The sequence below is a fragment of the Cystoisospora suis genome (assembly GCF_002600585.1).
Source record: "Cystoisospora suis strain Wien I chromosome Unknown contig_3733, whole genome shotgun sequence".
Classification (NCBI taxonomy): Eukaryota; Apicomplexa; class Conoidasida; order Eucoccidiorida; family Sarcocystidae; genus Cystoisospora; species Cystoisospora suis.
The window spans coordinates 1-16,286 of NW_027156528.1; the positions used below are offsets into that span (position 1 = coordinate 1).

Consider the following 16,286-nt stretch of genomic DNA (forward strand, 5'->3'; position numbering starts at 1 on the left):
TACAGCCTAAGGTAAATAGCATATACACCTCCTTGGTGACTCTTTCTTTGGTAGATCACTTATCTCGTATTTTCTTTCCCCAGGTCTCATATCATTCCCCTCCGTATCCCGTTGCATATCCACTCTCTAGCTGTGTATCAGTCTATACAGGAGGCCTTCTTCTTGCCTCGGGGACATACTCAGCCAACATCTCCATCAGTCATATGTGCAAACTGCATGCAAGGGCGTCCTACTAGTCTCTCGTGCCGGAGAAGGGTATGTTCTATCGCAGCACCCATAGATACCGTCCTCCTATTAACACATGCATCGTGCCTGACTCATAGAGGTGCCCCAGGGAGACACCTGATGACAAAGGCCTTCAAGACGAGACTGCCGTGTTTCTCTTTTCTCTCCCGTGGTCTCATATCCCCCCCTGTCCTGTCACTCCGTCAGATATGAAGAGAGATATCTCTTTGAACCTGTTGCGCAGCGGCATGCTATCTCTCACTAGGAAGGTCAGAGAGACATGTCTCGAACTTACAGCCACAGCAGATAACTCTCGTAGAGTCGTACAGCTGACGCCTTCTTCCATCACCGTCCGAGTTTCATCTTTGTAATACTTCACCGCATAATACTTGCGATCTTTCCTAGGGTTGGAATGACTTCCTTTGCTCTCTTCATCTTCNNTGAAAAGAAATGCAAAAAAGAGTGAGAAGAAGAGATTCTTTCCCTTCTTGCTCTTCTTCTTCTTCATTCTCCTTCTTCTTCTTCTTCTCCGTACCTCCGGAGCGACCCTGCGGGGGGGGAGTCACTCCAGCAGCTGTTGAAGTAGAACGAGAGGTAGCACCATCTTCTCCTCCTCCTTCTCCCTCGGAAGAATTCTTCTCTTCGTCTTCGTCGACAGCTTTATACACATCGCCGTAGGTTCCTCCGCCTAATCTCTCAATCTGTTCAGAAAGGAGAGACACTTCAAAGTTCAAGTGCAGGGAAGACTGGAGAGGGGGGAGAGAAACAAGAGAAGAAAGTCATGGATAGACCGAAGAAAAAAGGACAAGGCCAAGGGTGATGCAAATGATGATAAGCGTATAGTTGTCGAAAGTGTAAATGGCGTGTATGGGCTCTCTTAGTCATATATAGACGTCTGTCCACTTGGGATGACGAAGTAGAGTCTTGAAGACCGGGAAAGAAAAAGGAAGGTCCAGGCAGTCTCTGTTGGATGAGTTCGCCTCCCTTCTATGAATGAAAAAGTTCTCCCGTGTGATGTTGAGAAAAGAGAGAAGAGGAGGAAAAAATACGCCATCAGAAAAGGAGAAAGAAAGGATCGCTGTGGTGTATGTACACCACACACGCAAGCAGAGATACACCTAACCCTCGGTGCTCTCTCTTCAGAGAAGACCGACGTTCATGACACATGCTAAAGACCGGACTCTTACTTAATAGAGTTGAGAATGTAAGCTTGTACAGGCACACGTATCTATATATAGAGAGAAAAGCACATGTGCACGGCGAGAAGCGCGTTCGCGCCTTTTTAATACAGGCGAAGATATACAAAGGAAAGAGACGATACAGCTAACGTATAGACAGAGACCACGAGAGCTACGCATATGTTCTGAGGTCCACACACGTACACATATATAGGGAGATCCTCGAATGAGTGACGTTGTTAAGACTTTTCCTTCTTCCCCCCTTCGTGTTCCTTCTCTCGTCACCAGCATCCAAATTCTTTCGACATGTATCCTTTTTGTGGGTTCTCTTCGTCACTCTTTCTCTAGAGGAACTTTCTCTCTTGCCATGTGTCTAACGCCAGCGCCTCTCTATACCCTTCGACAGGAGGAATCCCCTTACCGTACGACACTCACACTGCCTCGTGATTCTCCATACTCGCATACATCCTTGAAAGCATGCACAGATGAACCTATCTACCTGCCTATCTATCTATATATATGTATATATATATGTATATGTACGCGCATGCTAGGTGGCACCACGCAGACAGCGACAGAGATGATATGCTCGTCTTCAAGTGAATGTGTGTTTTGTATGTGTCTGTGAGAGACGGATGGATGAGTGAATGAAACTCCAGCATGAAAGCGAGAGGCTCTAAGCTCTTCGCTTTCCCTGCTCCGTGTGGGAGGCAGACGTGGAGAGCTTAAACAATGAGAGCTAGTCTCTTGGCACATGCGTCCGTGCACTCAATATACATGAGAGAGAAAAGAAAACTTCCTCGTCATCATCAGGGGAACTGCTAAGGCTATTCTCTTCCTTCCTTGTAGCCACCACCAACCGAACCGGAGACGAACGAGTGCGCTACTTTGGCTAGGGGGGGCATCCACTCTTGCCTGTCATCTATGGAAGAGCTCGTACCAAAGAAACAACACGAACGACAGGAGAGAAAGTGTGTCAGTGGTTATGCATAGAAGTAGAGAAAGAGAGAAAGAAAGAGATAGGAGCTCACCAGGCGTAGACGCTTTTCAGCTGTCCTTGCATCTAGGGATGCTGTACGAAAGGGCACGACCTGCTGAAGGAGGTCGGCCTTGAAGTCATCTAAACTCATTTTAAAAGAAAGAGGAAGTCGAGGAACGATTCCTTCTCACACACCGTATTCACTCAGCCATTGCTGGGTGGAATACCAAAGAAAGAATTGCGCAAGAGATCCCCTCCTTGCTTTGCTTCTCTTTAAAGACACATCCGTGCCATGAAGGCAGCGAAGGTCGGTGAAACAGAGCAGCTACCGATTTCGAAGAAGAAGGAGAATGGATGGATGGATACTCGAGGAAGGAAAATCGGCCCCTCTAGAAGTGGCATGTTCACAGATATTAACGGGACGGGGACATGTGTGAGGTGTATGTACACCTAGCCCAGAGAGCATGTACAGGTTGTCAATACACCACCACAAAGAAAAAACGAGAAAGAGTTGTTGACGGGACCTTGGTTCTCGGGGGGCACCCCCGCCTGAGTGGAAATCTATAGTGGAAGACTACGGAGACCTTGTTGAGAGAGAAGACGAGAGAGCCTGGCGTCAGATACGACCCGGTCGAGAGACTCGTACAGAGGGAGTAGGCGGGGAAAAGCGTACCTCTTTGGTAGCAAGAAAGAAAGGGAAGAAAAGTAGCCACACACACAGCACTTCACCGCATGAGGACGAGGGCTGCGGCAGTGTTAGTTGTGACCAAGTATTCCGAGCCATACTTAGGAGCAGAAGAGAAGCCTATATAATCTGTCAGGTGTACGTACACCCGGTACACACACGAGAAACTGGAAAACGCCGTCGGTTCCGAGATTTCCTGGTAGGAGAAAGGGGTCTTCTTCCAGCAACAGACATTAAAGTCAGCAACGCCTTCGCTGCAGGGTAGGCTTGCTCCGAGAAGAGCAGAGATGGCCGGACTAACGAGGAAACGCGAAGGGAGAGAACCTCTGTCGGGCAGGAGAAGCAGGAGAGAAGTAGGCTTCAGCAAAGAGGGCAAAAGCGCACCGACGACATGAAATCTGTCAGAGTGTCCTCCCTTGCGGCCTTCTCGTGGGAGCTTCCACGAAGACTCCGGTCAGAAAGAAATTGAAAAGGTCCTTCTTCCGTGTTCAGGCCCACCATGCTAGCAAAACACGCTCCTTTGTTCCCGGTGTACGTACACTGGGACTGAGGCCTGGTTTCGCCGCCATGATGCTTCAACAATGCATGAGAAAAGGGGGGTGTGTCTGACAAAAAGAGTGGAGGGTCCGGCGCCTGCCATGGGAGAAAACAGTGGTGGGGGTGTCAAGGCAGGCGGGGTATGTTTCTCGTTGAAAGAATGGAGGGAAAGCACGTGTGTTCTCCTCCGAAGAAGAGCCAATTTCCTCTGAAGAAGTCGCTCTGCCTCTGCCGGAGGAATATGGCCTTTCAGTGTCGTACATGCTTCCAAGCCATCAGGCATCCATCCCATTGCTCCGTAGCATGCGGCAACCCTCAACAGGCCGCGGACCGTTCGTTCTACCGCTAATACATGAGAACGAACACATCCACCGTACGGGGTCTCCTCCCGGAACCAGGCAGGCGTGTGTGAAAGGATGAAGGGAAACACTTCACCTCTCCTTGGACAAGTAGAGCAAACTTTTTTCAAACCTGACAAGCCCCTACGATGGAAAGCCCACACACGGGACAGCATGGCACCTTCTTCTAGGGTGCGCGCACCCTCCCCTTTTTGTTTGCCGCACACGGGCGCTGCCTAGCGTGGCAAGCAATAAGATCAAGATAGTCCTCTGTGCCGACGGGTGCGTACAAAGGTCATGAGTAACAAAGAGGCAGAGTTAGAGTGGATATAGGTAAAATACCTTGAAAAAGGGAGGGAGATAGACAGGCTGGTAAAAGATAGCTTCTCGTGAGGTTTGCGCTTGTAGAAGGATCGAACGTCGGCATCTGGGACTATACTCGCGTAGACTCCATTGCGCCTACGAATTCCCTCCGCGGAATGCGTTAGTGAATTCCTCCGTGCACTTCATAGAAGAACGCATCTGCACCTGTGTTGCGGCTGCAGGCGGCCCCTGATACGCGAAGGTTCCTTAGTGCCTTGACTCGCTAGAAAACATATCCTGCCAGCGCTACACTACAGAATCACTTTCGCTTGCACATCCGTATTGTTCGGGCGTTCGAAGCAGCGCGCACGCGTACGAGGACAACTGTCTTCCACTAGAGTGTACGGTCCATCTCCCCCGTTAGAGTTGCTAGCTACCACATCTGTTTTGCACGCGAACTCAAGTGGTCGCCTGCACAGGAACTTTTACCTCCCTCGTCTCCTACCTGGGAACGGCACCTTCGTCAGCTGTCGTCCGAGATCCGCTTTCCTTGGGAACGTTCACTGGTACACTCTCTGCTTGCCGAGCACGTCTAGCTTCTTGTACCGTAACGCCAGTTCCCCCGCCGCGTCGCCGCCGAACCTCCACACGCCGTGGAGCTTCTACCGCCACCTGGGACATCTCAGCTGCTTATCGTATCCGCCACCTACCAGCCGTCGAGGTGGTGACGCTAAGGGTCTTTTCTGCAACATGGAAAGCTGTCCACGGAATGGTGGAGGGTCAGACGTCGTGTGAATAGAGCAGAAGTGGCGTTGCACCGCTGTGCCGGTCAAGGCGACCGTGATCGAACTGTTGCCCCGGTGAAAAGTGTTGCCGGATGCGACAGAACTCCGGCAATCTACGCAATGCTGGGGACCTCCCGAACCTGTAGCCGGTGCTACGCTGCGAGAAGGTACTGGGAGCAAGCAAGGTGTGTGTGCGATCACACTGTCCGCCCGTCTTCGGATTCTTGGCCGCGGTGAAGCGTGTACTCCTAGCCGCGACAGTGTGGCAGGAAAACGGGCAACTAAGCGCAGAGAGAATTTCTTTCTGTGATAACCCTGTGCACTACCGTCTGTCGGGCTGAGTCAGAGTAGTCGTGGACTGCTGTGCTTGTGCCGCAGCCGGGATGCGAATACTGCCTCTGCGTCGACCCTCGATCTGAATTAGGTCACGTGGGTCGCTCCATACCCGCTGCCACAAATACATCAGGCACTGAATGTGCTGCCGAGAATAGCGGGGCACTCAGTGCTTGTCGCGTTTGACTTTCTCGACGCATGTTGGCAAACCGACGTCGATCGGGATAGTCGCAAGGTCTCCACACTCACTACGCCGGATTGCCGGGTCGCGGACTCGGACGCCATTCGGTGCTGGCTGCGTCGGACACCCGGCAATGGATCATGGGCTGCTTGGGAGATGAAGTGGGTCTGTGCACTTGCATACTCCGACGATGTGGTCATCTTCAACCAAACGTCCGCTAACCATCTGTCTTACTCGGAAGCCTTCTTCTTGAAGATCCAAGAGGCCAACATGCACCTGCAGCCGCAGAAGAGACGCTGGTGCAGGGAGGAAACCTGATATTTGAGATTCATCAAAACGTAGAAGGCTGGATCCTTCAGAGACGACACCCACTGCTCCCTTTCCTGTCAGCATGGAGGGCGTGCGATCCTTCCTGGGTACTAGTAGCTATTACAGCCTCGTTGCCTGTCACGTCGCACGGACAACAGAGCCGCCTCAGCTTCGTTGTTAGCGGTGGGGGGGTGCTTACTTTAGATGGGGTGCAGAGCAGAAGGACTCCTTCCCCTATGGCACAACGTGGAAAGCCTGTTGCACGTTTTCTTGGCAGCATAACCGGGGGCTGAGGCTTCCCGAAATCCGGAGAGGGATAGGGAGGTCTTGCCAGTATCTCTTTGGCCAAGACTGTGCAGACACTCGCCGCGCGGAGTCTGCTGTTCAGTGATACTCTCGTATCTGCCAGTGCGTTTCCTTTCGATAACATCCGACTATAAATTGAGTTTAGGTCTTTGGCTACCCCGGGCATTTGGTGTGTACTCTGAATCTTTTTGCTTTGCGATGTCCAGCGAAGGTCTACGAATGTCACAGTTAAAAAGCCGTATAAGCGATAAAGACTCTTCTTCATGTTGCGTCGCAGCAGGAGCGCTCAGCTGTAATCGTAGGTTTTGTTTTTCTTCCGCAGTACTCTACGGTATTCTTGTTTGGTGCATCTTGCCGGATCACTTATCCTACTGATAGTTGTCTGCGAAGGTGGTATAGTCCCCACCGCCTCATGAAGGTTGCGTAATCTAATGCTTTAGAATGGTCAGATTTTCTTGAGGCAAAGAAGAACGAGGGCAGTCTTTCTACCGATCGTGTCCTCCAATCCTGTATCTGGAAACCTCTCTCGCCATTGTGGGACGTGTCTTTCGCTGTCCGAAGACGAGCGTGTCAGCAAAGTTTGATGTGTGTCGTCTTCGGAGGTCCTTATGATGAAAGTCAGTTAGCAATATCCCTTAAGCATACTCCGCGAGCTGCTTAGCTCAGAGCGGTCATAACTGCAGCCAATCTATGACCCAGCAGACCAGAGAGCTGGTAGTATGTACCATGCTTACGTGTTTCTCGTGGGAGTCGGTCACCCGAGAGGCGTCAGTCCCAGCCACATTTTCTCAGTCCTACACGCCCCGCACAGCTGGAGGGTCCTCGTTCCCTAAGTAAAGTGAATCTCCGACGCAAAGAGTAACCTACAGAAAGGCACCTTCGTGTACCACCAATGCAGCATCGCAAGAATACGAAGCGTCTGCACAGCCAACAACCTGAGGTCTCCTTTGCGCGGTGGCCGGCCTACCTACCCATCGATCTTCGTCTTCGCATCCCAGCCTTCATCTCCCCAGTGCAATACTTTTGATTAGTGGAGACCTTCAGGCGCCTGCTGCTCGTTTCCTGGCTGCCATCCAGGTGAAACTGCGGCCCGTGGTTGCCGTTGTGATAGACTCCCGTCTTTTCTTGTCTTCCCTCCCTTGTCCTGTCGCTGTGTTCTTTGATGGTCTTTCTCCGCATACGGACAACGACTACTACTGGTACTTTCGCGCTGCATGCTCCCAGTGCTCTCCCGTTGCTGTCAGCGCGTCGTCATTCCGTAAAGTTGGCCGTCTGCATGGAATTAGAATAAGAAGGTCGGAAGTCTCAGTGTTCGGTCCGGGGCCGTCGCCTGTGGAATTTGGAAGGCCGAATCGTCTGTTGCTCTGTTCTCTCATGAACCCTCCGGCCCACATGTCGCGCTGACTTCCTCGTGCTGTTAGCGATTTTCCTTGTCTGCGTCAGTTGAGGATCTTCCCCGGAGTCTTCCCTCAGACTCACTACCTCAGAAGCAAGAACTTACTTCCTAGAGAAGTGTGGAGCCTCTTTCCCCTAGAGAAAAAGAGTGAACGTCAAGAGCTTTCTTTCCGTGAAGTCCCCCCGTCTATCTGATCACTAGTCATACTCGTCTGTGGTGCTAGGTATTGCGTCTTTCTTTCTTTTGTTCCCGCGTGAGCAGTGGATAAGATCAGGCTGTTGATCCGTGCCACCGATTCCGTTGTCTTCTGATTTGCTCTTTTGACGGGGTGTTTCCTCCTGCTCGCTCACTGTGAGTAGTTCTGCAGCAGTCTCCCGAATTCGCGACGTCTCTTCGTAAAAGGCTTTTGAGTCCTCGTGACAGCTCTGTGTTGTCTCTAATTACCCTGCTTTCCTTTCACATATCTTCGCCAGCCGCCTGGGCCACACGGTCACGAAAGGTAGTCTCATCACAAGCCAGCAAGCGTGAGCGCGTCAGTCGAGTCTTGTGCTGTCGGAGCGAAGCACCTCTGAGATTCCTGCGGGTGAGACTTGTGAAACGGAGAGATCACGGCTTTATCAAGATGACGTCCGCGTCGGTGCTGAACTCCCTGGCTGCGGCTGGGCTAGAAAAGATGGATAAACTGGAGCCATCTGATCAGAATGTGAAGAAGGAGTACGAGCAATTCAAGAAAGATCTCACACGCCAGGCTGTTATTTCTCTAAAGGACCGCATCCCAAAGAAAATTCTTCACTTCAACAGCCAGACAGTGAGTGAGCTATACAAAGGAGGATGTTCTATCACCACGAGGCTGAATGTACGAATGATCTTCAACTCCCGCAGTGCATAACTCATGTCAGTGAGATCTAATCATACTTCTCTCCATGAGCTCTTCTTCACTCAAAAAGCATCGTCCACTACATGAGTGAAGTAAACGTCTGCCTGCCTATCTTCTTTCTCCGTATTGAATTACATTCTAGACGAATGAATGGTCTTTTCTGCTCTCGTAGGCTTAGCTTAGCATTCTTCGCATTTTATGTTGAGGCAGACGCACCGCGAGGGGACCGGGGTGGACTTTCTCTAGTCTGCATTCTGTAGGAGTAACCTCCGAGCGGACGGCGAGCCACCCGCCGCATTCTCATCATCTCGTGTAGATACACTCTCTCTTTTCTGTGTGAGAAGGGGCACGGCACTGGGAATATGAACTACTGTCTATACGGTATTGTTGGGACAGTCAGTAAAGTACTCAGTCAAGTATCAGCTTTAGAGCTTCTATGTCACACCTCCTGTAGTCCACACAGAGACGTCATCAATGACGAAGGGAAAGTTGTCTTCCTCATTGATGGTGACTATCGTCTGTTTGCCTCTAAACCGTACGTACAGAATGTCAATGAGATGGGTACGCTCCTACCTACGAAGGACTCTACAAGCACTCTTCAGGATGGAGAAGCACAGTCAAAACAGACTTCGAGTACCTCGGATCATAAAACTCTCCCACCGGGCAAACGCATCAGAGTGAGGAATTCCTTTTTCCTTTTCTCTTCTCCTGTCATTTTTAGAACTCCTTTTTTGAAACGACTTTTCCTTCTTCTTTCTCCCTGTGTCATGCGGGCTTGTTGAGTGTATATGAAAGCCTATACCATGTGTCTTACGCATATGTCCTACAGGAATCTATTGTTTCATCTTTCTCGTCTCCTTTTTCTCTGTCCTTCTTCTTTGTCTTTCTTCATCTCTATACATGGCAGTTGACTTCCCCTGTCGATCTCGCGTATCCACTGTAGTGATCTATTGCTGTTTCTTTCACTTCTTGCCGTTCCTTCGTGTGCCTCTTCGCCTCTCCTCGGCTACATATCCCCAGTCGACTCCCTCAGGCTTATTGCACATGTTTTTCCCCACACAGTGACTTCTCACTTCTTCTTCTTCTTCTCCCTTTTCTTCTGTGCAGTTGGATGACGGGCGTATGTGCTATACCCACGTGATGCCTCGACATGAGCTTATATGCGAGCAACTGGAGGATCTCAAGAAAGATGCTGCCGATCTGATAGAGACAGTAAGTTTCTAGCTCTATGATGTGCTCCATCAACAGGAGGGGGTCTCGTCTCTCTCTCTCCATCAAGAAAACCTCTCATTCTTCTTTTCTTCTTCTTCTATCATTCTTACTTGTGCTACGGGATGAAGTTCCCCGATCGACGGTCTCTTCTTCTTCTTCGTGACGCCTGCGTCCTGGTGTGGAAGAAGTTCTTTTTCTTTTCGGCGGCTTCTTCGTCTTTTGCTTCTTTCGGCTACGTGGGTGGCATGTCGTTCTATGTTGGATGTACATACAGCTAGGCCAAGTGAAGCTATGGATCCAACTGAATGTCCCCCGCATAGAGGACGGCAATAACTTCGGCGTAGGAATCCAAGAGGAAGCTATTCAGGAGCTCGCACGCGTCGAAGACTGGGCCTTCAACCTCTATGATGCGATCTTCAAATACTACATGGCCAGGTATATATATATATATAAATATGCGTATACACGGATACATGTGTCCCCTGTACATACACAACGGAGGTGAGTGGGACCGTTTGGATGCAATGACGACGTTCGCACTCGTATATGTAAGGAAGGAAGGGGCTTAGACAGGCGAAGAGAATGGAGAGTAGACGCAGGGGAGATCCAGGCATTGAGAATAGAGTTTGTATACTTGTATGGATATATTTATATATATAGTGTGTGTGTGTGGGGTTCTTTTATCGTGACCTGTACAAGGGGGCGTCAGCTGTCCATGCAGCCATGCAGCTCCTTTCAGTGTGGCTCTCTGTGATGCCGCGTTGTGTCTCCGCAAGGAGTGACTGACTGAAGAAGGATGAGAAGGTATCTGTAGGATCGGTCCGTTGTTGGATGGTTTATGTAGTGAAAAGGTAGCTCCATGCATTTGCAGATCTGTTGTAGTAAACACTGTACATACACCCCGAGACTGGTAGAAAGGATTCTCGCTTACGGTTCATTAGCACCCATCCTCTCGTATACAGACTTCTTTCTCCCTTCTCTGCTAAGGTGATGGTGAGTGAGGACCTTGCTTCCTATCTGTCCGTACAGAGCCAAGCTGTCGACGAAGGTTCTCAAGTATCCGAACGTTGGAGATTACTGGGAGGTACGTACACCTGGAGTGTTGAGGGAGGACCTCAGTCGGAGATACACCCGAGGACACCATCGCTACTCCCGGTATGACGATCAGTTTCGGATGGATGGCATCTTTCTCACTAGGTAGTTAGTCACTCATGTGTACTAAGTAGTATTCCTTGCTTCTTCATCTAGCATCGTCTGTTTCTCTCCTCTCTGTTTTATATTGAGGCGATCGTAGATCTTCTCGACATTCTGGCTTGTTGACTCTGGTCATAAGTCATCCTTTTCTGTGCGGGATTTCTCCTTCCTTGCAGGCGATTCGCGAGCTGGACGAAAAGGAACTCCTTCATGTGAAGTTCACAAAGGTTGATATGAGGAATAACTATTCCATGCTCTACGATCTTCTCTGCAAGGTATCCTTTACTAGTCAACGGTTTCCCTCTCCACTATCTTGCCCTCTTTTTAGCATCTATCAATGGCGGAGTTGTTCCGCAGTAGAAGGTCTGACGGCAGCTGAACCCCTTCGCGCAAAAGCGCCTTGGCTGAGAGCGTTTCTCTCCTCTTCGGATGTGCAGCTTGTTCGCTTTCCCTCGTCGACTACTATCTCTATGCGTCTACGTACAACGATCTCCCTACCGTTGTCTGTCTGTCTGTCTTGTTGTGTGTTTCTCTTAGAACTGGGAGAAAGTCGTGAAGCCAAAGAATGAAGACACTAGGAGCCGAATGACGTTTTAGTGAGTGATCTTCATTTGAGAGAAGAAGACGAGGGAGAGGCGTCTTTGACAGGATCCATCAGATCGGTGGCGGTTGTTGATCTATGTGGGACTCACTACGGAGTTCCTGCTTGTTTCAGTGCCGCTGTCTTTATGGTAGTGGTGAAGGAAGGAGCTTTAATGAAGGCAGGGAGAACCCGATGGTTTCTTTTTGTGAAAGGGCCTGAGATTTTTCATGCTTTCGGTGATTCATACTAATGAGGTGATTCTTGAAAAGACACCTAGCGGGTAGGCAGAGCTAGCTGGTGGAGACTGAGTTGTGCGAAACAGAAGGTAGGTCGTCACGTTTTTTGACGGAGGTGGATGAGAGGGGTAGGGATTTGTGATGCATGCAGCTAGCTGAGGTAATGCTGACAGGATGGATTAGAGAATAGAGGCGCCGGGTGACGTCACTCAGGCAGTTGCGTAATGACACGGAGAGGAGAAATGGCGGGGTGATTCATCGACGACAGACTAGAACTGAAACACTACGAACCGATCAGAACACAAAAGAGGCGAAGGAAAAGATTTCTCTGTGGCGGGGAAGACAACAGCGACTGCGCAGTATAGGATTCAGACGGTGCCGGTGCGTCGTTTATTTTATGGTTAACGTATCCTCATGGAGTACCCAGCGCCGTCACCTCTCACTTCCTCTGGAGTGTTCGGGGAGCGTGACTCTCGTACAACTTTCTTAAGGGAGGGGAGCACTTCATTAGGTTCGCTCCGGGCTTTCTGTTCCTTTGTTGAGAAGAGGCTTGCGCCTCTTGAAACTTTTTTGTCTTACGGGCATGAGCTCTGAACACCCTCGGGTTGTGCTTAACCGAGCGCTCAGTCTCTTTCTTGGCGTGCAGTGATTGCTTGGCTCGCCGCCTGTCTGTCTGTCTCGCTCGCGTCGGCGTTGCGAAGTAAGATCTCTATCTCCCCGTGTGTACACTCTAGTGTTACTTTGGAAATAACCTGTCAATAATCTCTTCTGCTTGTTCGACCGTCTAGTTGAAAGGAGCAAACGGTTCCTTTTGTGGACACGGTCGCCTGTCGGAGTATGGCAAAGCTGTTTAGTATGTGGTGGAAGGCATTTAGTCACGTTCTGCTTGAAATGGCAAAGAAAGTTGAGGCATGGCAAGGACAGCAGCGATGAACGTCCCCTTGGCCTCAGAAAGAAACTGAAGATCGTGCAGCTGCTACCCCCTCACACGGGATCACAGACAGTCGGGCTTCATTGTAGAAAGACTCTTGCGCCCGTAGAGAATTAGAGAAACAGACGGTTCCGCACGACAACAATCCTGCGGAAGCCGAAGCGGCAGTTCCCGCTATCCAAGATTCACTGCCAGGAAGGGTAGGTAGGCTACTGGCGCCTGAAGGAACTTCGAAGAAAGCGCATCTCTTCCTGTGACTGAGCTTTCGCGTCTTTGGCCACGCCGTCAACCTGTTTGGTTTTCTGAGAGAAATGAACTGCTGTAATACATGAAAGAAGATTCACGAACTACCCTCATGCTGCGGAGATACCAGAAGTCAACCACTGAATGTCAATCCGTTGAGCGGGTTGAGGGTCATCATCGGGAGCGTCGTCGACCGGCAAGACTCTCTGAGAGTATGTGCCTTGCACCCTCGTTCCATTTGAGAAGATCCAGTGGCCTGGGCCGTCGGGTTTGTTCATTGTGAACGTCCCCTCAAAAGTTGTCCCATTACGCCATACCCACCGTCCCTCCAGCAGGGCACCGTCCTTCCATTTGCCAATGAGCTGAGATGCCAGAAAAAAAGAAGCGCAAGTGTGGGATGATCCCCTTTGCGGGGTCGCGCGGCGGGAGAATCAGTCTAACTTCAGCCACATATCTGACGTCCAAACATGTGGAAGACAAGCCCCGGATATAAGTTATAGTCAGTGACGCGTAAGCTGTGACGTTTTCGCCCAGGCAGGCGCAGTTAGGAAGGCACTCTGAATTGAGAGGCTCATCGAAGCAAAGCATAGGACTTCGATCCTAAGCGGCGCTACCGGGCTTCGGAGATACAGGAAGAGGAGACCAGTGGCGTGAACCAACGAACAGGGGGCAACTCCCTGATTGGAGGGTACGCCAAAAAGTCAGGCCTTTCTCGAGCTGCCTTCGAAGTGATGACTGCACGAACTAAATTCAAGGAAGCGGTGAACTGGATCAGGGTGTGTGTAGTCTGAGCTCAACAGCCTCCCCTGCAGCTCCGCTTTGCACGTGGAAGCACGTCCGTGAAAGGAGCGTAGAGACAGAGGACATATAATGACTCCCGAAATGCGACTAGCGGAGGGAAGTTCCGGAGAGAAGCTTTTTCTTCAAGAATTGAATGTCTGTCGCGACAAAGTAGCACGGCGTTGCGAGTGCTTCTGTGCGACGGCTTTCCAGGCAGTTTACCTTGTATTTTGTAGTGTTGAAGATGTAGGTCCCTTCGCCATTGTGTTTGCCATTCAGCCAAAGACCGTAGTAGATGTCACCATTGGCGTACCGTCGTGTTCCTTCTCCCGACCTCTTACCGTCTTCGAAGTTGCCTTGGAGAAAAGAAACGCAGTCGTGCGCAGGCACCACCAACCATTCTTTGCTTTTCTCTAAGGCTTTGACGTGTTACACTCACTGGCTTTCGTTTTTCGTAAGCGCTGTGCCTGATAGTCAAGTTACGCATGCGAGCCAACCTGAAAAGCTTACCGTGGTAAAAGCCTCCTTCAGAGTAATCGATCCTGCCCAAACCGGTTCTTTTGTTATCTCTATATTGTCCTTCAAACTTGTCACCATTTCTATATGTGTACACTCCTTTTCCTTCCTTCTTCCCATTCACGTACTCGCCTTCGTAGGAATCGCCGTTGGTGTATTGTACACTCGCTTTTCCTGTGTACGTGCCCGGGGACGTCAGGGTGCTCCCATCTGGAAGGGTGAAAGTGTAAGGTCCCCCAGCAGTATCATCCGCGTCTGTGTTGGCCATTCTCACGGAACTCCGATACTATTGATTAGCGAGTGGGGGACGAGTTCGCAGCTTAAAAGATCTCGCCGCAAAAGAGATCCCGACCTCGGGGAAACAGACGCCAGGCCCCCTGCTTCGGACTTGCAGCTTGGAAAAAAATGTGGCTTTTCTTTCGAACAAACTGCTGCATGCGCTGGGCCGCTTTGCAGCCTTCGTGCCTAGGGCATTCTTTTCAGGAAATCACTGAAGCGGGGCAGCCACAGGGAGTTTTTTTAAGCATGTGAATGTGTAACCAGGGATTGCAAGATGTGATCACATAAATTTCAAATCCTGGCATGGCAAGGAAATTGCGATCGCGTAGTCCGACGCCGGCTCATCTTGCAGGGTGCTCATGCCCATCAAATGGTGGGGACACTTTCCAGCGGGCACACACAGAGGGTGCTGCGTCATAGCCACCGCTCCTATCTGCACTGCCCGTACGCTCGCGAAGTCCCGAGAGACCCACGCTTTGATAAACCGCGGAAGTGTTGGTCTGTTGTCGGCCTCTCCTGATCGGGCAGCAACAACACTACAGAGGGCGCTGTGAGGGCGTGGTGTCCACGTAAGAGGCTCCCGGCATGAATGCCATCTTCAGCACTTGCGGCAGAGACTCTCCAGACCAGGGTGGAACCATCAGGACATGAGGGGCCTTGCCGGCGCCTTCTGGATAGGATTCAGCTGGGTCGTCGATGGACACTATGCATCATTGCGGGGAGTAGCCTTCTCTGTATCTAAATGCAAGCCGCTGATGAATTGGTGCTGCGGTGTAAAAGGTTCACGGGACAAGTGGTCTGGCAGGCCGACCGATGGGGCCTTGAATATGCAAGACTCCGTCCCATCAATATATGTTCCAAGCCTGTGACTGTCCCCACCATTACGAGAAAGGTGTACTAACCTGCGGGAAGTCAAGCTGGCAATTCGGTAGTAGTCGCAAATGACTTGTGCAGTGCTAGCATACTCTTACAACAGAGGCTGCTCTTTTGCCCTTATCTCCCGGCGGCCACGGCGATGTGGACACGCGCGACGGGCGGAGGTGAGTGGCCAGGCTCCACAGTCTCTGTGTGCTGTTTTAGAGCCTTCAGTAGGTGCAGGGAGGAGACAGGCACTAGGTAGTACATTCTAGCATCATGTGGTGATCCTTGTCTTCTTTACAGCCGTGTACCGTGGAACAGACTAGACTCCACGAACCGTGGTCCCGAGCACGGTTTATTAGTCTCTTTCAACAGGGTTCTCGTTCTCCACACCTGGGCGATTCTCAGAAAAAAGTCAGAAGGGACCGTCGGCTAAGTGAAGCGCACCAAATCACCATCATTTCCCGACAGGGCACTATCTCCAGGCCGTACAGCCGGCCACCGCCAGTGGTAGTCTGCCATGCTGTATTCTGGGGAACTGTTAAAAACCCTATTCCCTCGCCGCCTGGAGATTTCAACCAGCCTGCTAGAAGCTTGTGGAGAGAATCACTCGGGTGAGGCTGCGAATGTCCGGGTGGCCTTTACTCAAGACACCTGTCCTGAGTGTGGACCCGCGGACCATTCACTTAGGCAAACGGGCATGGCAGTCTGCCCACCGGGGCACCCCCTTTGCTTCCGACTGTCTTCCTCACAGGACTGGTTTCACTACAATCATCCGGAGATAGTGAGTGGCAACCAGTGGTTCGCAACGGAAGTGGATGACGAAGTGCTCTTGCCGTAAACACTTAACCCCTTCAGTGCACGGGATGATGCCTGGGACAGGCCCTTTCAAGGAGATAGAGTAGTCAGTCCGGCAGAAGGGCAACTCCCTCGTCAATTCCGGATGAAAAGCATTAGGCTTTTGACTCCGCGGCAGCGCCCCTAGTATACCAGCCACACTGGTCGCGAGTGGGGAGCCATTG

At 50.9% G+C, this 16,286-nt stretch overlaps 3 protein-coding genes across 3 annotated transcripts; 1 reads left to right on the plus strand and 2 right to left on the minus strand.

The window, feature by feature from the left end:
- Positions 1-656: 656 nt before the first annotated feature.
- Positions 657-3,822, minus strand: CSUI_007186 (uncharacterized protein; the record flags this gene model as incomplete). The annotated part of the gene is made up of 2 exons (XM_068067336.1): positions 657-926; positions 2,435-3,822. A coding segment is annotated over one exon (252 nt), but the record flags the coding sequence as incomplete, so codon positions are not given.
- A 3,357-nt stretch (positions 3,823-7,179) lies between these two features.
- Positions 7,180-12,443, plus strand: CSUI_007187 (subunit of proteaseome activator). Its single transcript, XM_068067337.1, has 7 exons — positions 7,180-8,363; positions 8,978-9,109; positions 9,540-9,644; positions 9,919-10,079; positions 10,674-10,728; positions 11,015-11,113; positions 11,376-12,443. The coding sequence occupies exons 1-7, from the start codon at positions 8,178-8,180 to the stop codon at positions 11,433-11,435; spliced, it is 798 nt and encodes a 265-aa protein (XP_067920685.1). The 5' UTR covers positions 7,180-8,177; the 3' UTR covers positions 11,436-12,443.
- A 410-nt stretch (positions 12,444-12,853) lies between these two features.
- On the minus strand, positions 12,854-14,395 carry CSUI_007188 (morn repeat-containing protein; the record flags this gene model as incomplete). The annotated part of the gene is made up of 3 exons (XM_068067338.1): positions 12,854-13,193; positions 13,834-13,967; positions 14,122-14,395. 3 exons carry the CDS (start codon positions 14,393-14,395, stop codon positions 12,942-12,944), a joined length of 660 nt encoding a protein of 219 aa, XP_067920686.1. The 3' UTR covers positions 12,854-12,941.
- Between the last annotated feature and the right edge of the window lie 1,891 nt (positions 14,396-16,286).

What these genes read in the sequence shown, in the direction of transcription:
- CSUI_007187 (XM_068067337.1), top strand. Translation starts at nt 8,178, where the DNA reads ATGACGTCCGCGTCGGTGCTGAACTCCCTGGCTGCGGCTGGGCTAGAA. An exon ending in CACCGGGCAAACGCATCAGA is followed by an intron (nt 9,110 to 9,539) that starts GTGAGGAATTCC and finishes TCTTCTGTGCAG; the next exon opens with TTGGATGACGGGCGTATGTG. An exon ending in ACGTTGGAGATTACTGGGAG is followed by an intron (nt 10,729 to 11,014) that starts GTACGTACACCT and finishes CCTTCCTTGCAG; the next exon opens with GCGATTCGCGAGCTGGACGA.